Raw genomic sequence first — 23,778 nt, 5'->3', positions numbered from 1 at the left:
TGTCCCTCAGAAGCAGCACTCACCAGCCCTGGCTCCTGATGGCAGACTGTAGGAGTCCATTGGCACTACCAAATGAGCCTGAGTTGGCACTGGTGCCAGCTTGTGTCTGGGAGGCATCCTGCGTATCGCGGATTTTCAGGAGCTAGCCGGCCACTCCAGGCCACAGGCCCCCACACATAAACACCGGCCCCTTCCGTCTGAAAGAAAACTCACCAGCCCCGGTTCCTGATGGCAGATTTTAGGACTCCGTGGGCACTATCAAACCAGCCCGAGTTGGCACAGGTGCCAGCTTGGGTCTGGGAGGCATCCTGCCTATCGTGCATTTTCAGGAGCCAGCCGGCCACTCCAGGCCTCAGGCCCCAAACATTAACACCAGTCCTTTCCCACGGAAACAACACTCACCAGCCCTGGTTCCTGATGGCAGATTTTAAGACTCCGTTGGCACTATCAAACCAGACTGAGTTGGCACTGGTGCCCCCTTCGGTCTGGGAGGTATCCTGCGTATCACGGATTTTCAGCAGCCAGCCGGCCACTCCAGGCCACAGGCCCTGAAACTTAAACACCGGCCCTTTCCCTCTGAAAGAAAACTCACCAGCCCCAGTTCCTTATGGCAGATTGTAGGACTCCGTTGGCACTATCAAACCAGCCTGAGTTGGCACTGGTGCCAGCTTGGGTCTGGGAGGCATCCTGCCTCTTTCAGATTTTCAGGAGCCAGCCGGCCCCGGGCCCCCCAACTAAAACACTGGCCCTTTCCCTCGGAAACCAAACTCACCAGCCCCGGTTCCAGATGGCAGATTGTAGGACTCTATTGGCACTATCAAACCAGCTTGAGTTGGCACTGGTGCCAGCTTGGATCTGGGAGGCATCCTCGTGATCGCTGGATTTTCAGGAGCCAGGCGGCCACTCCGGGCAACAGGCCCACAAACATAAACTCCGGCCCCTTCGCTCTGCAAGAAAACTCTCCAGCCCGGGTTTCTTATGGCAGATTGTAGGACTCCATTGGCACTATCAAACCAGGCTGAGCTGGCACTGGTGCCAGCTCGGGTCTGGGAGACATATTGCGTATCGCGGATTTTCAGCAGCCAGCAGGCCACTCTGGGCCATGGGCCCCCACAAATAAACACCGGCCCTTTCCCTCTCAAAGAAAACTCACCAGACCCAGTTCCTTATGGCAGATTGTAGGCCTCCATTGGCACTATCAAACTAGCCTGATTTGGCACTGCTGTCCGCTTGGGTCTGGGAGGCATCCTGCGTATCACGGATTTTCAGCAGCCAGCCGCCACCCAGGCCACAGGCCCCCACACATAAACACCGGCCCTTTGCCTCTGAAAGAAAAACTCACCAGCCCCGCTTCCTGATGGCAGATTGTAGGACTCCGTTGGCACTATCAAACCAGCCCGAGTTGGCACAGGTGCCAGCTTGGGTCTGGGAGGCATCCTGCGTATCGCGGATTTTCAGAAGCCAGCCGGAAACTCCAGGGCCACACGAACCCCGAACAAAAACACCGCCATTTCCCTCTGAAAGAAATTTCACCCGCCCCAGTTCTTAAGGCAGATTGTAGGTCTCCATTGGCACTATCAAACCAGCCTGAGTTGGCACTGCTGTCAGCTTGGGTCTGGGAGGCATCTTGTGTACCCTGGATTTTCAGGAGCCAGCTGGCCACTCAGTGCCATGGGCCCCGAAATATAAACACTAGTCCTTTCCCACTGAAAGAAAACTCACCAGCCCCGGTTCCTAATGGCAGATTGTAAGACTCCGTTGGCACTACCAAACCAGCCTGAGTTGGCACTGGTGCCAGCTTGGGTCTGGGAGGCATCCTATGTATCGCGGATTTTCAGGAGCCAGCCGGGCACTCTGGGCCACAGGCCCCCAAACGTAAACACCAGCCCTTTCCCTCTGAAAGAAAACTCACCAGTTCTGGTTCCTGATGGCAGATTGTAGGATTCCGTTGGCACTACCAAACCAGCCTCAGTTGGCAGTGGTGCCAGCTTGGGTCTGGGAGGCATCCTGCCTATCGCAGATTTTCAGGAGCGCCCCGGCGGGGGCGGGTCACCCAACCAAAACACTTGCACTTTCCTCGCAAACAAAACTCACCAGACCCGGCCCCTTATGGCAGATTGTAGGACTCCATTGGCACTACCAAACCAGCCTGAGTTGGCACTGGTGCCTGCTTGGGTCTGGGAGGCATCCTGCATGACGCTGGATTTTCAGGAGCCAGCCGACACTCAGGGCCACAGGCCCCCAAACATAAAACACCAGCCCTTTCCCCGGAAACAAAACTCACCAGCCCTGGTTCCGGATGGCAGATTTTAGGAGTCCGTTGGAACTATCAATTCAGCCCGAGTTGGCACTGGTGCCAGCTTGGTCTGGGAGGCATCCATGCGTATCGCGGATTTTCAGCAGCCAGCGCGGCCACTCGGCCACAGGCCCCGAACCATAAACACCGGCCCTTTCCCTCGAAACAAAACTCAACAACCCTGGTTCCTAATGGCACACTCTAGGACTTCATTGGCACTATCAAAACTACCCTGAGTTGGCACTGGTGCCTGCTTGGGTCTGGGAGGCATCGTGCCTATGGTGGATTTTCAGGAGCCAGCCCGGCCCCCCAGGCCACAGGCCCCCAAACATTAATACCAGCCCTGTCCTCAGAAGCAGCACTCACCAGCCCTGGCTCCTGATGGCAGATTGTAGGAGTCCATTGGCACTAACAAATGAGCCTGAGTTGGCACTGGTGCCAGCTTGTGTCTGGGAGGCATCCTGCGTATCGCGGATTTTCAGGAGCTAGCCGGCCACTCAGGGCCACAGGCCCCCCACACATAAACACCGCCCCTTCCGCCTGAAAGAAAACTCACCAGCCCGCCCGGTTCCTGATGGCAGATTTTAGGACTCCGTGGGCACTATCAAACCAGCCCGGAGTTGGCACAGGTGCCAGCTTGGGTCTGGGAGGCATCCTGCCTATCGCATTTTCAGGAGCAGCCGGGCCACCCAGGCCAGCCCCAACATAACACCAGCCTCCCCACGAAACAACACTCACCAGCCCTGGTTCCTGATGGCAGATTTAAGACCGCTGGCACTATCAAACCAACTGAGTTGGCACTGGTGCCCTTGGGTCTGGGAGGTATCCCACTATAGGATTTTAGCAGCACCGACCAACAGGCCCTGAAACTAAACACGCCCTTTCCCTCTGAAAAAAACTCACCAGCCCCAGTTCCTTATGGCAGATTGTGCTCTTGCACTACAAACCTGATTGCCTGGCAGCTTGGGTCTGGGAGGCATCCTGCCCTTCAATTTTCAGGAGCGCGGCCCGGCCCCAAACAAAAACACTGGCCCTTCCCGAAACCAAACTCACCAGCGGTCAAGGCAGATTTAGACATTGCACTATCAAACAGGAGTTGCTGGTGCAGCTTGGTCTGGGAGGCATCCTGCGATCGCTGGATTTTCAGGAGCCAGGGGCCACCCGGCAACAGGCCCACAAACAAAACCCGCCTGCCTGCAAGAAAACTCTCCAGCCCGGTCATGGCAGATTGTAGGACTCCATGCACTATCAAAAGGCTGAGTGGCACTGGGGAGCTCGGGTCGGGAGACATACTGCGTGACGCTGATTTTCAGCAGCCAGCAGGCCACTCTGGGCCATGGGCCCCCACAAATAAACACCGCCCTTTCCCTCTCAAACAAAACTCACCAGACCCAGTTCCTATGGCAGATTGTAGGCCTCCATTGGCACTATCAAACAGGCTGATTTGGCACTGCTGCCCGCTTGGGTCTGGGAGGCATCCTGCGTGACACGGATTTTCAGCAGCCAGCCGGGCCACCCGGGCCACAGGCCCCCAAACATAAACACCAGTCCTTTCCCTGAGAAACAAAACTCACCAGCCCTGGTTGCTGATGGCAGATTGTAGGACTCCGTTGGCACTAGCAAAGCAGCCCAAGTTGGCACTGGTGCCAGCTTGGGTCTGGGAGGCATCTGGCCTATCGTGGATTTTGAGGAGGCAGCCAGCCCCTCCAGGCCACAGGCCCCCAAACATTAACACCAGCCCTTTCCCTGGGAAACAACACTCACCAGCCCTGGTTCCTGATTACAGACTGTAGGACTCCATTGGCACTATCAATCTAGCGTGAGTTGGCACTGGTGCCAGCTTGAGTCTGTGAGGCATCGTGCCTATCGTGGATTTTCAGGAGCCAGCCGGTCACTCTAGGCCATGGGCCCCCAAATATAAACACTGGCCCTTTCCCTCTGAAAGAAAACTCACCAGTCCCGGTTCCTGACGGCAGATTGCAGGAGTCCGTTGGCAGTATCAAACCAGCCTGAGTTAGCACTGTTGCCAGCTTGGGTCTGGGATGCATCCTGCGTATCGCAGATTTTCAGCAGCCAGCCGGCCCCCAGGCCCCCAAAGTAAACACCAGCCCTTTCCTCTGAAAGAAAACTCACCAACCCTGGTTCCTGATGGCAGATTGTGAGGACTCCGTTGGCACTACCAAACCAGCCTGAGTTGGCAGTGGTGCCAGCTTGGGTCTGGGAAGCATCCTGCGTATCGCAGATTTTTAGGGAGCAGCCGGGCACTCCAGGCCGCAGGCCCCCAAACATAAACACTTGCACTTTCCCTCGAACAAAACTCACCAGCCCCGGTCCCTGATGGGAGATTGTAGGACTCCGTTGGCATTATCAAACCAGCCTGAGTTGGCACTGGTGCCAGCTTGGGTCTGGGAGGCATCCTGTGTAGCGCTGATTTTCAGGAGCCAGCCGCAACTCCAGCCCACAGGCCCCCAAACATAAACACCAGCCCTTTCCCTCGGAACAAAACTCACCAGCCCCGGTTCCTGATGGCAGATTGTAGGACTCCGTTGGCATTATCAAACCAGCCTGAGTTGGCACTGGTGCCAGCTTGGGTCTGGGAGGCATCCTGTGGACGCTGATTTTCAGCAGCCAGCCGGCCACCGTGGCCACAGGCCCCACACATAAACACGGCCCTTTCCCCTCGGAAACAAAACTCAACAGCCCCTGGTTCCTAATGGCACACTTCTAGGACTTCATTGGCACTATCAAACTAGCCTGAGTTGGCACTGCTGTCAGCTTGGGTCTGGGAGGCATCGTGCCTATGGTGGATTTTCAGGAGCCAGCCGGCCGCCCCAGGCCATAGGCCCCAAACATAAACACCAGCCCTGTCCCTCAGAAGCAAAACTCACCAGCCCTGGTTCCTGATGGCAGATTGTAGGAGTCCATTGGCACTATCAAACCAGCCTGAGTTGGCACAGGTGCCAGCTTGTGTCTGGGAGGCATCCTGCCTATCGCGGATTTTCAGGAGCAAGCCGGCCACTCAGGGCCACAGGCCCCCAAATATTAACACCAGTCCTTTCCCTGGGAAACACAACTCACCAGCCCTGGTTCCTGATGGCAGATTGTAAGACTCCGTTGGGACTACCAAACCAGCCTGAGTTGCCACTGCTGCCCCCTTGGGTCTGGGAGGCATCCTGCATGTCGCGGATTTTCCGCTGCCAGCTGGCCACTCTGGCCAGAGGCCCCCAAACGTAAACACCAGCCCATTCCCTGGGAAACAACACTCACCAGCCCTGGATCCTGATGGCAGGTTGTAGGACTCCGTTGGCACTATCAAACCAGCCCGAGTTGGCACTGGTGCCAGCTTGCGTCTGGGAGGCATCCTGCGTATCGCGGATTTTCAGTAGCCAGCTGTCCAGTCCGGGCCACAGGCCCCAAACCTAATCCCGGCCCTTTCCCTCTGTACCAAAACTCAGCAGCCCCGGTTCCTGATGGCAGATTGTAGGACTCCGTTGGCACTATCAAACCAGCTGGAGTTGGCACTGGTGACAGCTTGGGTCGGGGAGGCATCTTGCGTATCGCGGATTTTCAGGAGCAAGCCAGCCACTCCGGGCCACAGACCCCCAAACATAAACACTGGCCCTTTCTCTCTGAAAGATAACTCACCAGCCCCGCTTCCTGATGGCAGATTGTAGGAGTCCGTTTGCACTATCAAACCAGCCTGAGTTGGCACTGGTGCCAGCTTGGGTCTGCAAGGCATCCTGCGTATGGCGGATTTTCAGGAGCCAACCGGCCACTCCGGGCCATAGGCCCTCAAACACAAACACCGGCCCTTTCCTTGGGAAACAACACTCACCAGCCCCGGTTCCTGATGGCAGATTGTAGGACTCCGTTGGCACTATCAAACCAGCCTGAGTTGGCACTGGTGCCAGCTTTGGTCTGGGATGCATCCTGCGTGTCGCGGATTTTCAGGAGCCAGCTGGCTCCTCCGTGCCAGAGGCCCCCACACATAAACACCGGCCCTTTGCCTCTGAAATAAAGGTCGCCAGGCCCGATTCCTGATGGCAGATTGTAGGACTCCGTTGGCACTATCAAACCAGCCCGAGTTGGTACTGGTGTCAGCTTGGGTCTGGGAGGCATCCTGGCTATTGTGGAATTTCAGGAGCGAGCCGGCCACTTTGGGCAACAGGCGCCTAAACATAAACACTGGCCCTTACTCTCTGAAACAAAACTCACCAGTGTTGTATTGAAGACGTTTACAACAATTCTCATACATATACAGCAATACATTACACAACAATACTTATACGTATATTAGACAACAATACATTACAACTTATACATTATAACAGTTACCTTACTACAGCATTTATCTCTACTTGTCGAGGCGGTCATAACTCAAAGTAAATACCTCAAATGTCCCAAACCAAATCCCTCAAATGTCCCATAATTATTACTTGTTGGTGGCTCACCTATTCCCAGGTGTCTTGATTGAGATAATCAGGTCTAGACCTCTTTGTGGCTTCCACCTGCCACTCTCTGCTTCACCAACGCCACCTCCCCCACTCCATCCCAGTGGGTCACAGTAGCCCTAAACACTTTACACTAATACTTATACATTACAGTAAACATTACAACCATACTTATATATTACAGTCAACATTACAACAACAGAGTCCATCCCCTCCAGGGGCTTTTCCCGATGCACCCAGCCAGAAGCACCTGAAGCTAATCCAGCAGCGATCCGATGAAGGATATTGCTTCCAGACTGCCACAGAGCCCTGGCATGTCCAAAGCTTCTCCAACCCTCTCCTGGGGTCAGTCTTCTTCTGGGATTATTCATCCCCTCCAGGGGAACTCACCATCTTCTCCTGGCCCTCGCAGCAGCCCTCTCTGGCACTCTCCGGGTCCTCGCTGCAGCCCTCTCTGGGTCTCTCCCGGTCCTCGCTGCAGCCTTCTCTGGTGCAGCCTTCTCCTGGCTCCGGCAGTCTTCTCCTACAGACTTCTCCTTGTAGTAGTCTTCTTTCTGCTCCTTGCAGGCTTCTGACCCTTACTCTGACTCTTTGGCTGACTCCACCCTTTTATGGTCCTTGTACTTAATTGCTTACAAGTGTATATGCCACTTGTTCTTAATTGGTCCCAGCTGCAACTCATTGGAGACTACTGTGCCCCCTTACAATTCTCCCAACACACCAGACCCCGTTGCTGATGGAAGATTGTAGGACTCCGCTGGCACTATCAAACGAGCCCAAGATGGCACTGGGGCCAGCTTGGGTCAGGGAGGCATCCTGCCTAGTACAAAATTTCAGGAGCCAGCCGGCTACCCTGGGCCAAAGGCTCCCAAATATAAACAGTGGCCGTTTTCCTCTGAGAAAAAACTCACCAGCACTGGTTCCTGATGGCAGATTGTAGGACTCCGTTGGCACTATCAAACCAGCCCGAGTTGGCACTGGTGCCAGCTTGGGTCTGGGAGGCATCCTGCCTATTGCTGAATTTCAGGAGCCTGCCGGCCACTCTGGGCCCCTGGCACCTATATATAAACACTGGCCCTCTCCCTCTGAAAAAAAAGTCACAAGTCCCAGTTCAATATAGCAGATTGTAGGACTCCATTTGCACTATCAAACCAGCCCGAGTTGGCACTGGTGCCAGCTTGGGTCTGGGAGGCATCCTGCCTATTGCGGATTTTCAGGAGCCAGCCGGCCACTCTGGGCAGCAGGCCCCTAAACATACACACTGGCCCATACCCTCTGAAAAAAAACTCACCAGCCCTGGTTCCAGACGGCAGATTGTAGGACTCCGTTGGCACTATCAAACCAGCCCGAGTTGGCACTGGTGCCAACTTGGGTCTGGGAGGCATCCTGCCTATTGCAGAATTTCAGGACCCAGCCAGCCAGAGGGCCTCAAACAAACACGCCGGCCCTTTTCCTCTGAAAAAAACATCACCATCCCTGCTTCCTGATGGCAGATTGTAGGACTCTGTTGGCACTATCAAAGCAGCCCGAGTTGGCACTGGTGCCAGCTTGGGTCTGGGAGGCATCCTGCCTAATGCATAATTACAGGAGCTAGCCGGCCAGAGGCCCCCAAACAAAAACACCGGCCTATTCGCTCTTAAAGAAAACTCACCAGCCCCGGTTCCTAATGGCAGATTGTAGGACTTCGTTGGCACTATCAAACCAGCCTGAGTTGGCACAGGTGGCAGCTTGGGTCTGGGAGGCATCCTGCCTATTGCGGAATTTCAGGAGCCAGCCGGCCAGAGGCCCCCAAACACGAGCTCCGGCCTTTTCCCTGGGAAACAAAACTCACCAGCCCCGGTTGCTGATGGCAGATTGTAGGACTCTGTTGGCACTATCAAACCAGCCCGAGTTGGCACTGGTGCCCACTTGGGTCTGGGAGGCAGCATGCCTATTGCTGAATTTCAGCAGCCAGCCGGACACTCTGGGCCAAAGACACCCAAACAGAAACACTGGTCCTTTCCCTCTGAAAAAAAGTCACCAGGCCTGATTCCTGATGGCAGATTGTAGGACTCCGTTGGCACTATCAAACCAGCCCGAGTTGGCACTGGCGCCAGCTTGGGTCTGGGAGGCATCCTGCCTATTGCAGAATTTAAGGAGGCAGCCGGCCAGAAGGCCCAAACACCAACTCCGGCCTCTTCACGGGGAAACAAAACTCATCAGCCCCGGTTCCTAATGGCACATTGTAGTTCTCCGTTGGCAGTATCAAAGAAGCCCGAGTTGGCACGGGTGCCAGCTAGGGTCTTGGAGGCATCCTGCCTATGTTGGAATTTCAGGAGCCAGCTTGCCACACTGCGCCACAAGCCCCCAAATAAAATCAATGGCCCTTTTCCTCTGAAAAAAAACTCACCAGCCCTGGTTCCTGATGGCAGATTGTAGGACTCCGTTGGCACTATCAAACCAGCCTGAGTTGGCACTGGTGCCAGCTTGGGTCTGGGATGCATCCTGCCTATCGCGGAATTTCATGACCCAGCTGGCCACTCAGGGCCAAAGGCCCCCAAATATAAACTCTGGCGCTTTCCCTCTGAAAAAAAACTCATCAGACATCATTCCTGACTGCAGATAATAGGACTCCGTTGGCACTATCAAACAAGCCCGAGTTGGCACTGGTGACAGCTTGGGTCTGGGAGGCATCCTTCCTATTGCCGAATTTCAGGAGCCTGCCAGGCAGAGGCCCCAAACACACCCTCTAGCCTATACCCTGGGAAACAGAAGTCACCAGAGCCGATTCCTGATGGCAGATTGTAGGACTCCGTTGGCACTATCAAACCAGCCTGAGTTGGCACTGGTGCCAGTTTGGGTCTGGGAGGCACCCTGCCTAATGCGGAATTTCAGGAGCCAGCCAGGCAGTGGTCCCAAACACACCCTCCGGCCTTTGACCTCGGAAACAAAAGTCCCCAGACCCGATTCGTGATGGCAGATTGTAGGACTCCGTTGGCACTATCAAACCGGCCCAAGTTGGCACTGGTGCTAGCTTGGGTCTGGGAGGCATCCTGCGTATTGCGGATTTTCAGGAGCCAGCCGGCCACTCTGGGCCAAAGACCCCCCAATAAAAACATTTTCCCTTTCCCTCTGAAGAAAAACTCAGCAACCCTGGTTCCTCACGGCAGCTGGTAGGACTCCGTTGGCACTACCAAACCAGCCTGAGTTGGCACTGGTGCCAGCTTGGGTCTGGGAGGCATCCTGCCTATTCGGGAAGTTCAGGAGCCAGCCCGCTACTCCGTGTACAGGCCGCTAACTGTAAACACTGGCTCTTTCGCTCTGAAAAAAATATCACACGCCCCGCTTCCTGATGGTAGATTGTTGGACTCCTTTGGTAATATCACACAGGCCCAAGTTGACACTGGTGGCATCTTGGGTCTGGGAGGCATCCTGCCTATTGCGGAATTTCAGGAGCCAGCTGGTCAGAGGCCTCCAAACATACACTCCGCCCTTTTCCGTCTGAAAAATAACTTACCAGCCGCAGTTCGTCATGGCAGATTGTAGGACTCCGTTGGCACTATCAAACCAGTCCGAGTTGGCACTGGTGCCAGCTTGGTTCTGGGAGGCATCCTGCGTATTGCGGAATTTCAGGAGCCAGCCGGCCACTCCCGCCCACAGGCCCCCAAACACCAACCTCGGCCCTTTTCCCTGGGAAGAAACAAAATTCACCAGGCCTGGATCCTGATGGCAGATTGCAGGGGACACTGTCAAACCAGCCACAGTGTGTACTGATGCATGCTTGCGTCTGGGAACTATCCTGCGTATTGCGGAATTTCAGGGACATCAGGCAAAATGTGTTTCTCAGAAGCAAAGGGGTGTGGTGGGAGACCCTGAGCCACCCAGAGTAGGTTGGGGGCTCTTTCACAGCCGTGACTGGGAGGTCGCTCACGGAGTCCCACCTGGTTGTGGGGGCTTGGCTGTGCACCTGTCACACGGGTTGGCATCACCAGGGGTATCCAGAGGGACGAGGAAACATTACGGGTGCAGAAACATCCAGCATGACCTTTAAAGAACAGCTTGGGCTTAACGAGGCAGGTGAGCAAATCTCTGCCCCAAGCAGCAAGCAGATACAGGAGTCAGAGCAGGGGACAGACAGATTTATTATGTTTCTGGGAGCAGCGCCATTACATGTTGCTGGGGATAAGGTCACCCCCTGCAGCCAGAGCAGAAAGATGGGCTGGGATGGTTATTCAAAGTGATGGGAACAAGAAGCTGCAGCCAAACCCCCGGGATCTGCTGCCAACGTGGGGCTCCATGGGTCGCTCCGGCATTCATGCAGCCAGCATCTGCCACAGCCACTTCCACAACATCTTTCCAGCAACATCCTCAAAGGCCAGGGCATGGCACAGGAGTCAGTGCAGCCTCTTGGCTCCCACCAGGGAAGGAAGGGCTTAAGACAAGAATAAATACAGCTTTCAAAGTCACCCTGACACCCCACCCACTGCTGCACAGCCTGGTGAAGGCGTTTATGGAAGGAGATCTGTCAGCTGGAATCCAGCAAAGGAGCAGAGGCATCCAAAGGGTTAACACTGACTCGTTCGTATCCTGATCTCCTCCACCAAGCTCTCCCTTCGAACATTGACCTACACGGGGAGAAAAATTCCTTCAATACAACTCCAGCAGCTTGACACATCACCACAGTCATGGCCCTGTGTCTCAGGAGGTCACACCAAGGTGTCACCAGTCTCTCTACAGGGATTGAATGGGCTGCAGCAGCCACAGAGCTGAACCTGTAAGAGCAGGCACACACCAGCAACCCCCAGTAAACCCTTCCCTGCATAATGGTTGTAAGAATGCTGCTCTTCCCACACTTTCCTATTGGTTCCTAAGTTACTGATCTATGCAGTGATCTTAGCCAGTGACCTATGCACTGATTCCAGTGCTGCCTGTTTTGGGAATCTGTCCTAAGGTAACAGGCACGGAGCAGCCCTGCAGTTCAGGGCTAACCAAGTTCTGTTCAGTCTCACTCATTCCAAGAGCACCACTGAATCACCCTGCATGCTCCAGGCTCCTGAACTGAGCAGTTCAAGGAGGCCACATGATAGGAAACGCCCCAGAGCTGGACACAACAGCACTTCATGACTCCAGGAAGCTGCATGGGGCAAGGAACTGGAATATGGGGTGTTACAGAACTTGCTGGAAACTGCACTGGGTCTGGAGGGCTGGTTTTGGCTGGGCTGCAGGGTCACGTAGCCAACCCCACCATGCCACAGACCGTACCTCCTCCCTGGTTGCCACAATCCGCAGCTTGACAACTCCATCTTTGAGCTCCTGCTCACCCACAATGGCAACGAGAGGGATGCCTGTCTCCTCACAGTACTGCAGCTGATTCAGCAGCTTGGGGTTCTTCTTGTACAGCATCTCTGCCTGGGAGAAAGCCAGAGCACAAATCATCAGACTGGGATGTTTCACTGGACCCTTCAAGCAGGCACTGCTGGGCCAGTCTGGTGAGTGTGAGGTTGCGTGGTGGGGACAGGATGGACTCCCGGAGAAGGCTGGGCACGAGCTTCAACAAGGCCTTGCAGTTACAGGGCTAACCAAGTCCTTCTGCCCAGTCCTTCCTGGAGAGCCCATGATCTGGGACACTGAGAAGAGGAAGGCTCCATTCAGGAAGGCAGTGTCTGCTCCCCACCTGCTCTCTGTAACTCCTTCCCAAAGCAAAGCCAGATCTGCTCCATTCCCAGACAGAGTGAACCAGGCAGCTCTTGGCTTTGCCATCAGCCAATCATACCTTGATTCCAGCATCCCACAGTTCAGAGATGAGCTTCAGTCGCTCTTCAAGGAGCTTCTTTTGGGCAGAGGCCACCAGCACCTGTGTCTCTGTTGTCCTGATCTTTTCCTCAGAGGCCTGGAGAGGGGACAAGACCCAGAAGATGCCACAGACATACCAAGACACCTGAGATTCTGCGAGCAGGATGGGTCACCACTCAGCTCCATCGATCTACCAGTGAAAAGGACTGGGCTCAGAGGGATCAACAGCCTTAACTCAGAGTCAGAGAGATCCCAAAGATCCCATCCTAGAGCAGAATCAATTGTCCATGATGCGTGCTTTACACAGCCTCCTTCCAGTTTCTCCACACCCAAGGGCCTCCTAAATATCTGCTCCAAGCAGCTCAGAAGCAACACGCTCAGGAGAAGGTGGACACAGGCAGCTGCCTTCTCTTCAGCTGAGGTTCAAACTATGGGTTAAACAGCAGCAAGCTGAATGCTCCACCAGCCCCTGTGGCAGATGTTGGATACTCCATGTGGCATTTCCCTGCTGCCTTGCTGAAGGGAGAAGCCTTTAAAAGGTCACCTGCAAAGGAACAAACCTGGCCAGGACTGGAGGTGGTGGGGGAGGAATTCAGTTTCTATTTAGAAATTCCAGTTGTGTCTGGCTGCCAAGAAAGAACCAAGACCAGGCTTCTAGGGGAGGGGAACATGTAGCCCATTTTGGGAGCTTACAAAGACCTATTTAACACCCATTGATTGGAACGGAGAACAGTACAACTTTGAGGACAGGGATGAGGAAAAATCTATCTGGGAAACCCCTAGAGGCACTGCTGCTCCTGCCCTGGAACATGTGATACCTGTCTGGTCTCTGCAGTGCCACAGGCAGGACAAATAGATGTGTGAGGCTGCTGCCTCACACATTGTTCTGCCTTGCAGAACAATGTTGCCTTACCAAGGAGGATGTGAGCTCACATGGATGCCTAACGCAGTGGGGAACACTAAGGTACCTGCCCCTGCTGAAGATTAAAGTGCCCCCAACAGCTGCAGCTGGAGAAGCCATGTCTGGGGGCTGTGGGAAGAACTTGGGTCTTGTTTTCAGTGGGAACCCCAGATACCATCTGCCAGGCCAGAGAGAACTGGAGGTTATATCCTGGTTCTGACTCCTGGTGCAGAGCACAGCATTGGCCTGGCTGGCTTCCCCAAAGGCTGGGAAAAGGAACACTCACTTCAGCATCTGCTGGAGTGGGGGATTAACCATGCTTAGCTCAGCACCAAAGGCACCTACCTCCAGTCTCTGTTCCAGGATGGAGAAGATGCGCTCGATGCCGATGCTGACCCCCACGCAGGGCACCTTGCGGCCCTTGGCATCAAACATGCCCACCAGCCCGTCATAGCGGCCACCTCCGGCCACGCTGCCAACGCTGAGCGGCTCCTCCAGGTGCTCGTTGTCCTGCTGCAGCAGCACAGCCTCAAAGATCACCCCCGTGTAATAGTCCAGGCCCCGCGCCAGGCTCAGGTCGAAGGAGATCTGCGGGGCACAAGGGCGGCCCGTGCCACCGCCTCGGGGGCCCAGCGGGCAGCTCCCCCTCCTGCCCCCATAGCTCCTCACCTTCCCTGTGATGCCAAACAGGGTCAGGTACTCAAACAGCAGCTTCATGTCCCCCAGCCCTTCCTTGGCCACCTTGTTCTGGGATAGCTTTGGGTCCTGGAGAAGCTGCTCGATCAGGTCCAGCCCACCTGTGGGGACCAGCCATGCCTCAGCTGTGCCAGGGCAGCAGCACCCGGCACGGTGGCCCCAGCCAGCTGGGGCTGTGCCCTGCACCTTCCATCCCCAGGCCTGAACAATGCCAAGGGCAGCAGCCCGTGGTGCTCACCATGGAGCTGGACATACTCCCCGATGCGATCGGCAGCCTCAGGAGAGAGCCCCTTCTCTGCCACCATCTCACTCCTCACTTCTTCCCACGGCACCTGTGAGGGGAGAGAAGGGCATCAGCCACTGCACCAGGGACATGGACTCTCCTCTGCATGGTAGAATCCCATCATCGTGGTTAGAAGGTGCACGAGAGAAGTAGCAGCTCTCAGAGCACAGTCATGTGTGCATAACTCTATTTCTTGTACCTCTGCACAGCCTGTTTGTATCTCAACCCTATAAAAATACCTTTAGTTTGATTTCTGGCCAGAATCAAATATCAGCACTGTATAACCACCAAGTCTGAGATCCATCTTGCGGCTGTGGTTTCCCTGGTTAGGTACTTAGTCATAAAGACCACTCAGGAAAGTGTTGCTGGTCATGGAATCACCTGGAAAGGTGTGAGGTATTGCTTGGGTAATGGAAAAAACCCAATGGAAGCATAATATGCTGACATCTTCCCGCTGACCACGAGTCATAGAACCAGAGTCTTGTTCACATCCAGCTGCCCCGAGATAAATCACAAGGAAATGATCCCATTAGAAAGAAGCCCAGTGCCCCCTTCCCATTGCTTTTCCACACATATACAGCCCCAGACTCCAAACTCTGGTCATGCCTCTGCAATGGATCTCTGCTAACAGGCTGTGAGTGAGACCCCCTCCAGTTGCCTTCATTTGATCATCTGATGAGTCCTCCACAGGAAAAGGTCATTCACCCTTCAACAAAGAACCATGACCACATGTGATGACACACAAGCTGCTGTTTTTAACATGACCTAGCCTAATTTGGAGCTGGTTTTCATGAGCCTGGTTCATAAGCGGCAACATCTTGAGCAGGTGAAGATTTGGGATATTGAACCTCCTACGTGAAGAGCATTTTTCCCCTCCCACCTTTCCTTTTATCAGGATCTCATGGGATAGTGGATAACAAAACAGAGGATCCACTCTTCCTATGTGAATGCTGTGCCCTGCACAGAAAGGTGGGAACAACTGGATGCTTATCAGCATTTTCCAGCCAATTCTCATGGACCATGGCTCATTCACTGAGACTCCAGCAGCAGCAGATGCAGCCTGGGGCTCCAGCCCATACCTTATCCAGCTTGTCAACGCTGGAGCAGATGGTTCGGAATTTGCTGTCCGGGACCCCACACACTGCAAACATCCCATCAAGGATGCGCCGGTCGTTGACCTGGGGAAAGGGAGGACATCAGGAATTATGAACTCCAACAGATACTTCAGCCATGCCCTGCTTCATTCCCCTGTAGTTTTAAGCATGGAAGAGAATATAGGAAATGTATGTGAAGGGGTTTTCTTGCTATTTGTAATTTTTGTTTCCCATTCTTGGGGAGCTGAGCTTCCCAGAGCAGAGCAAATAGCACAACTGACATCTACCAAACCTGGGCAGAGCCATCACATTTCCTTCTAGAGCCACAGACACCTCCCCTCAGAGAAAAACAACCCATCAGGGCTTAAGAGTCCCCTCATGTGGACATGTAAAAACAGCTCAGGAACGGACCACAGCCAAGGAGATGAATTCAGAGTATTACCTTACACTATCAGCCTAAAAGAAAAGGGACATCTGATTATATTAAATCTTCAATTAGCATTTATTTTTTAATGATAATATAGTGAATTCTATAGCTTAATTATGCTCTGTAAGAGCACACAGTTAAGGCCAAAGCCTCAGCTGGATTCAACATTTTTCCATGGGTAGTGAGCATGTCTACAGTTAGGAACAAAGAAACTGCACAGGAATTTGGAATCCTCCAGCATCAACATGAACCAAAAAGTGCCTTGTGGGAGACAAGAATAACCACAGCAGGTTATTCTGTTGTTCCCCACTGCAAGAGCATCTTCATCCTCAAAGCACCACTTTCACCACTGCCCGAACACCCAGTTCCTTCACCTCACCCCAGACAGGTTCAAGGGGAAGTACCTGGCCCCTGCTCCACGGGGCTGCAACAGGAACACAATATCCAGCCTGCAGTGCCTGGGAATGGCCCAACTCCAGGTCCCTCATAGATCTCACTGCCTTCCTGTGCATCCAGCACTCCTACCCATTGCTCTACTGCACCTGTGCATCTTTCTCATCCTGCCTCACCTACACACTGAACACTATCTGCTGCCATCCCAAGGGAACAGAGGTGTCTGGAAGCAAATAGCAGGCTCAGCCTACAGTAGGGCACAACTCTTGGTCTAGAAAATGCTTCAGCTCCAAAAAGGACTTGGTGGAAAGGCAGGAGTCTGCAGGCAACACCACACACACAGAGCAGATGCCCCTATTGGGATAAGGGCAGGAATCCTGGACCAGAGCCTGTTTTACTGTAGGCAGTGAAAATGACAATCACCTGCTTAGATAGATATTAGGAATAAATGTTTTATTATAGAGGTGGTGAGGCCCTGGCACAGGTTGTCCTGAGAAGCTGTGACTGCCCCACTCCTGCAAGTGCTCAGGATCAGACTGGACAGGGCTTAGAGCAACCTGGGATAGTGGAAGGTGTCCCTGCCCATGGCAGGGTAATGGAACTGGATTATATTTAAGGTCCCTTCCAACCCAGACCATTCTATCACTGTAGCTGGTTGCTGGAATTTTCTAAGGAACCATGGTTAGTTCTGGAGAGACCACTGTCAGCTGCAGCCTCAGGAAAACTCCTGTCATTCCCAGATCAAAGTAAATCCAAGAGGAGGTTCAATCTTTAGCACAAGTGAAAGCTTCCAGGCAGAGAGGAGGGATAAACTTCTGGGTCAGGCCTTAAGAGTGGGAGCAGGTGCCACTATGTAAAAGCACAGAACAATGACCACTGCTTCCCAGCATGGCACAGAGAACCCACCCAGTCTCACCTTGATGACAAAGTCCCCAAGCTGCAGGTCACTGAGGATCTCGTGCACAATCTTCAGGCACTCGGCATCGGGAATCATGGGGTCAAACTGCCCGGCAATGTCAAAGTCCTGGAGGCACAGGAAAAGGTAATGAGCAATTCAGCACCACAGCATGGCTGCACAAAAACACCTTCAAACTGTTGGGAACACCAGTTTGTGTACAAAACCCTACAGAACTGGGATGTCAGGGAGCACTATCCCTTACAGAGTCAATCCAGAAGGGACAGGATGTGGGTTAGGACCTCTACCATGGAAGGCAGTAGTGCTCTCATGTCCACTGCATTTCAAAGAGTTTGTACACTGCACTGCTGTGTGACACTCTGAAACAGAGATCCTCAAAAAACAACAAAAAGGAGGAGCAGCAGTAAATAAATAGAACAAAGGAACCAGAAAGAAGAGGGAAAATTACTTCTCATTTGCTATGATCTAAATGCCAAATGTTTTGCCTTGATTCTTAGGATGCTTTCTTTAATATGAATGCCAACCAAGTTAATGATTAGGGAAGGCAAGAGAAGCAAAACCAGAGTTTCAACTGCTAAGACAGAAAACGCAATCAGGAACCCTGAGTGGTCCCTACCAGAGATCACCAGATGAACTAGCACATAGAAGAACCAAAGCCCAACATTAAGAAGCTTTAATAGGCTGGTATCCCATGACTGGAAACAACATCAATGCTCAGAGAGAAATGAAACACAGAAGCAACAAGAGAGCCCATCTTCAATTCCTGTTTAGGAATCCCCAAATGCAAAGTCTTCTGTGAGATTTTGGGATCAAGAATAATTTTCATTATGTGGATATATTTCAAGAGGGCTTCACCAAGCTCTCAGAATAAACTGGGGCATTGGAGGAAGAGATGGGATCACACAGTTAATTCCTGATCAGCTGAGTGCAATAAGGGCTGATGCAATCCCTGGGAAAGTTGGGTGAGGAAGTACAAGAAGTGTACAGGAAGTCAGGAAAGTGCTGATATCGCTGTAAATGGCACAGATTAAATGTCACTGAAAAAAACCAAAACAAAACAGGGGCTGGTGAATTATATTGAAGAAAAGCTGCAGGAAAAGGTCCTAGGCTGAGAAAAGAATGAAAACATATCCAAGGAGAGAAGGTAACAGAGGTAATGGAGCTTGATTTATATGGTCTAAGGAGGGGAAGATTTCTCTAAACATTTCCCAGATGTTTACCTGGGGAAGAACAGATGTCAAGGGATGATAGCTAGTATTTTAAGAGCTGAACTCTTTAAACTAGAGGAAGGAAACAAACAGATACAAATAAATTTAGCCTGGATATTAGAAGGCCACTTCTAGCTATCCTAGGAGTGAGATCTTGGAGTAGATGAGATAGGAGGCAATGACCCCAAGTCATCTGGAAACAGGAATCACCAAGCCAAAGCTGGAAGGTATTCCTAGGGGTTGTATCATGAAATAGGAATATTCTCAAACAAAATAAATTGTTTGCAATATGAGTCCCTGGGGACTGTGTCAGTAGAGCAGAGCAAAGCTGTTCCTTAGGGCTACCACGAGAGAGCCACGAAGGAAATTGTTTTGTTACTTGTTCTGTAATTTGGCCTCTGGGTTTTCCTGTCCTTTGAAGTTAAAACTGACTAAACATGGAAGGGAAGTACGGTATGTTACTGCCTTGCTTGGTTGGTATGTCCTGCTAACACACCCAGAGCCAAACTGTTTTCCAGATTTGGGATCAGAAGGAAATTCTTCCCCATCACCCATCCAGCAAGCACCGTGGGACAGAGCAAGGAGCTGCCCTCCCATACAGTGCAAAGGAGGTAATACCTGGGGGATCTATGACAAAGTTCCACACCACGCCAGCACTGTGTCACAGTTGCCACACCCACTCTCCCACCCTCCAGGTGTTTTTCACACTCATAAGGACACACTAAGGATCTTTAGTTCTGGGTTCCCACACTGAAGGATCACACTGGTGGATCTGTCAGTGTGGGAATCCAGAACATCCCTCTGGCTGTCCTGGACAGCCAAGACCCCTGCCAGGGGGCTCAGAAGCCCTGGCATGGAGCCCAAAACAGCTGTGGGTTTGATTATGACCCGTGGAGCAAATTACCAACCTTATATGAAGATCAGCAAGCCACAACAGTTTAAGTAGCATATTAGTGAAGTTATCATGGGGTGAAAAAGTAGATTTTAGGGTTTTTTGGTATGGGGGTTCAGGAGGCAAGATGGAGGGAACTGGGTATGTCCAGCTTTTCTCCTTCTTCTTCTTGGCCTCCACCTTCTGCTGTGCTGGTGGCACTTTTGGATTGGTTTAGAGTAGAAGCTCACTGTCTAACACAGGTGATAGGTATTGGAAAGTAATTGTAAACATTGTATACATAGTTTTTAGTATAAAGACATAACACCGCCCTGGGGGCAGGCAGAGTGCCTGGAACTGTCCTGCTGGATGGACCTCGGCAGGGCAGGAGGAAATTTTTTATAGGTAAGACACAATAAACAACCTTAAGACCGAGAACTGAAGATCTCCAACTCATTCTTCAAGCGCTCGGGCTGGGAAAAGAGACTTTTAACAATCTCGGGGTCGCAGCGACCCAGAAAGGCCCCGAGACTTCAGAGCTTTCCACAGGCACAGGGAAGGGTAACTCAGCTGTTATTTTGACAGTGCTATGTGTCCACAGGCACTGCCCAGCCCAGAGCCTGTCCCAGCAGTGTCCCTGCCCACAGCCAGACTCACACACTGGTAGAACTCGCGGTAGCGGCCCCGGGTCATGGCCGGGTTGTCCCTCCTGTACACCTTGGCAATGTGGTAGCGCTTGATGTTGGTGATCTTGTTCATGGCCAGGTAGCGAGCAAAGGGCACCTGAGACAGAGCTAAGGATGGACACGAGAAGGGATCATCCCCCCTGTTATCAGTCACAGAAAGCACTGGGTCCTCACTGCCTCCCACCCAGCAAAGGACTGCTAAGAGACAGTTGGACCTATCCCAGCTCCCCAAGGTCTCCACATGCTGCCTCCAAGTGTCCCTTCAGGATTATTCCAGCAGCACCTTGGGCTGGATCTCAGTGCCTCTTGGGCTGTGTACTGCAGCAGCCTGCTCTGGGAACCCTGAGTAGGGAGAAACCACACTCATACAGATCTTCTGTACTTCCACACATGTGGGGCATGAAGCTGTGTCAGGGGAGGGTCAGTCTAGATGTCAGGAAAAGGTTCTTTCCCCAGAGGGTTGTTTGGCATGGGCACAGGCTCCCCAAGGAAGTGGTCGTGGCACCAGACCTGAGAGAGCTCAAGGAACGTTTGGAAAATGCTCTCAGGCACTTGGATGGAGTGTCCTGTGCAGGGTCAGGAGTGGGACTTAATGATCCTTGGGGTCACTTCCAACTCAGGATATTCCATGATTCCAAGCATTCCTTCACCAAACAGAAGCAATGCAGAGTAAATAACCAAGCAAGGGTTCTGAACCACACTGCCTGATTACGCTCTCCTGTCAGTTTGGGGTCCCTTCTCCCCCTCAGGACAGTGCTACCCCAAAAGGAGGGCTGCCAAGGCCCCTCAGCACCAGCTGTGGCAGGATACTGTCAGGTCATACCGCAGGGACAGCAGCTCTCCTCCCTGATCTTTTAGATCATAGATGAGCTTCGAGTCTTCACCGTATTTCCCTGTCAGTGTCTCCTACAACAAAACAACATATGAACAAACAGCATCTTCAGTGACAGGGATCAGCCCTAGAGGACACAGAAAACAAGGAGAGAAAGGGAGAATGCCTAGGAAGGGAACGAAAATCAGCTCTCAGCACTCTGAGCTGCAGGATCCTCAGCAGCTCAGCCAGCCTGCTGTGTCCTCACCCACCTTCAGCTCGAACACCGGCGTGTCGATGACCTCGGCCCCGTGGCGCTTGAAGCAGGAGATGATGGCTTTGAAGGCCCTCTCACGGATGGCCATTTCCTTGGGGCCAAAATCCCGGGTGCCCTGGGATGAGGGAACAAAAGGAGGGTTACAAGGGCACACCTTGGGTTAGAGGTATGACATGAGAAAGATGCTGCCATACTGCTAACAAAGCCAGAGAGAGCAGGTCCAGACACCAGATATTGGTTGACAGCACTAAAAATGTTGGAAAACATCAGGACACAGCTCAGATAGAGTCTGCCATGGTCCGCACAATGAAACCTAAATCAGGAGTTTCACAATACAGGAAACAAAGGGGATAAAACAGATCCAGCAGTCAGAATTCAGTTCTTTCAAGCCTGACAGTGCAATCAGGACCTGTCCTGAACTCTGATGCAGACCTGTTAGCCAGACCCCTGCCCAGTGAGCCACCCCAAAGGTGGAAACAGAGGACAGACATGCTCCGAAACTGTGCAACAACCATCGGCTCTGCAATTTCCAAACAGAGATAAAAATCACCTCTCAAAATGCAACACCTGTGAAATATCTGTCTATATTCACAGGGCCATGCACCCTTTCCATTTCTTTGCTGTCAAGAATCACTGAATTATTTCAGTGACCACCTTCATGCTCTCAGTAACATAAAAATCATTATTGTTAGACCTCCAACTTCCACTTTATAAAAACCTTTAGGCAGGAGGAAGCACCCCCACCCACAGATCACCCAGGTGGCCTTCAGCTGCCTTTGACAAGCCTGAGATAGGCTGGAAACACAACTGAGTTTTTCTGGGACTCAAATGAGTTGCAAAATCCCCTTCTCCACACTTTTAAACAGTGAAATACCCTTCCACTTTCCAGGCATCACACCACAGTTACATTCAACAAAACATATCATAAAGGAAATGGACAAAGGGACAGTTTTGAGACTTTTAAATATTGGGAATAAATTCTTCCCTGTGAGGTTGCCCAGAGAAGCTGTGGCTGCCCTATCCCTAGAAGTGTCCCAGGCCAGGCTGGAGGGGTTTGGAGCAACCTGGGATAGTGGAAGGCAGGTGCCCCTGTCATGGGAGGGAGTGGAACAAGATGAGCTTTAAGGTCCTTCCAACCCAAACTACTCCATGTGTCTATGACTTTCTGTGTCAGTGGCATCACCATAGCCTGGCTTGTTTGTGAACAGATTCATAACTGTCTGCACAGCACAGCATGGTGGTCTCTGATCAGCTGCCAGTGGTGAAACATTCAGGTTACAAAGTATATCAACAGAAATTGCATTATGGACATTATTCTTAGGGGCCTGGAGGCTGAAAAACTACTTGTAAAGGAAGGGTCCTTCTACAAGAGGACACAAATTCCAGCAGCTGGCCAGACCTGTTCAGTAAATGAGCCCCTCAGACCAAGGACAGATATGAGCCCTCTCACACTGAGGGCCTACAATAATTAGGAGGGAATTTCCTGACCACACCAGCAGTGGTTGGAATGTCACAGAAGCACCCAGAAGTCTCTAAGGTGGTGAGTATCTGGGCTGAATGCTGTCAGGAAATGTTTTCATCCCTCTCCCCCTTGCTGCTAAAAGTGAAAGTGGAAACAGAAATGTGAACAAAGACAGGTGTGGCCATGCTGGACCTTGGCTCACAGATGTGTGGGGGGTGCTGGCTGAGTGTGTGGGGGAGGACAAGCACACAGAGGGCCACAGGAGAGGGGACTTACCTTCGGGGTCTTCAGCACAAACTTGTGCTTCCCCTCATCTGTCCCCAGCTGCGCCTTCATCTCGAGCAGCTTCGCCACTTCCTTTGCAATCTGGGGATGGAGAAGGAGGGAGATGGGGACAAGACTACCCACCAGGTCCAGCCCACTGCCTTCCCCAGTACCTTCAACCCCAGCATTCCCAGCGCACCTGGACTCCACAGCCTCAATACACCTACTATTCCCAGTTTCTCAGCAACCAGAGGGACATTCCCTGCTCCTCTCCAGCACTTCCCACTTCTCATACAAGCAACCCTAGCTCAGCAACGCAAACACCCCCACGACCTCCATTACCACCCACAACTATCTCCCCATTCCTATCCCCACCACCACCAGCTCCTGCTACACGCGCCAGCACCAGCTTTTTCCAGCGTCCTCCTCCCAGGCATCCTTCCCTTCAATCCAACACTGCTATCCCCGGTTTCCACCGCGAGTCTCCCCTGCACCCTCAGCCCTTCCATTTCCCAGCCCTGCACTTCCACCTTTCCCGACTCCTCTCTTCCCAATGCCGCCAACCCTGGCCTGGGAGCCCCTACCCCGGGAGTCCCCCACACACCGGCACTCCCAGTTCTCCCCCCACCCTCAGCCCCGCCGCCCTCTCCCAGCCCAGCACCGGCGCCCGCAGCTCCCTCAAGCCCCTCCTGCCCATCCCAACATCGCCCCGTTCTCATTCCCCGCCGCTCCCAGCCATACTGCTGCTCCCCCAGCACCCCATTCCGGGAGCACCGGAGCCCCCGCACCTCGTCAGCATCGGCCTTGTCCTGTTTGAGCCTCCGCACGGTCTCCGCCTGGGCCCGCACCGCCGCCTCCTCCGCCATGGCGAGGCCGCGCCCGCCTCGCGCACGCGCAATTCCCGCGCCGCCGCCGCCGCCGCGCACGCGCAGCGCCGCCACCGCCGGGAAGCGAAAGTCGGAGGGCGCGG

General features: G+C 53.0%; 1 protein-coding gene across 1 annotated transcript; it reads right to left on the bottom strand.

Moving 5' to 3' along the window:
* Window positions 1-10,844: 10,844 nt before the first annotated feature.
* Window positions 10,845-23,704, bottom strand: LOC115908652 (histidine--tRNA ligase, cytoplasmic). The gene is made up of 13 exons (XM_030957407.1): window positions 23,597-23,704; window positions 22,821-22,910; window positions 21,078-21,197; window positions 20,805-20,900; window positions 19,966-20,091; window positions 17,230-17,337; window positions 15,479-15,577; window positions 14,355-14,448; window positions 14,090-14,217; window positions 13,766-14,008; window positions 12,500-12,616; window positions 11,989-12,135; window positions 10,845-11,351 (listed from the first exon to the last, which is right to left on the bottom strand). Exons 1-13 carry the CDS (start codon window positions 23,672-23,674, stop codon window positions 11,292-11,294), a joined length of 1,506 nt encoding a protein of 501 aa, XP_030813267.1. The 5' UTR covers window positions 23,675-23,704; the 3' UTR covers window positions 10,845-11,291.
* Between the last annotated feature and the right edge of the window lie 74 nt (window positions 23,705-23,778).

Source organism: Camarhynchus parvulus, chromosome 13 (assembly GCF_901933205.1).
Source record: "Camarhynchus parvulus chromosome 13, STF_HiC, whole genome shotgun sequence".
Classification (NCBI taxonomy): Eukaryota; Metazoa; Chordata; class Aves; order Passeriformes; family Thraupidae; genus Camarhynchus; species Camarhynchus parvulus.
Note: the sequence above shows the minus strand (reverse complement) of the source record. Positions and strands in the feature narration are given on the sequence as shown.

What these genes read in the sequence shown, in the direction of transcription:
- LOC115908652 (XM_030957407.1), bottom strand. Translation starts at nt 23,674, where the DNA reads ATGGCGGAGGAGGCGGCGGTGCGGGCCCAGGCGGAGACCGTGCGGAGG. An exon ending in CGCCGGTGTTCGAGCTGAAG is followed by an intron (nt 20,901 to 21,077) that starts GTGGGTGAGGAC and finishes GTTTTGTTGTAG; the next exon opens with GAGACACTGACAGGGAAATA. An exon ending in GGAGTATGTCCAGCTCCATG is followed by an intron (nt 14,218 to 14,354) that starts GTGAGCACCACG and finishes TGGTCCCCACAG; the next exon opens with GTGGGCTGGACCTGATCGAG.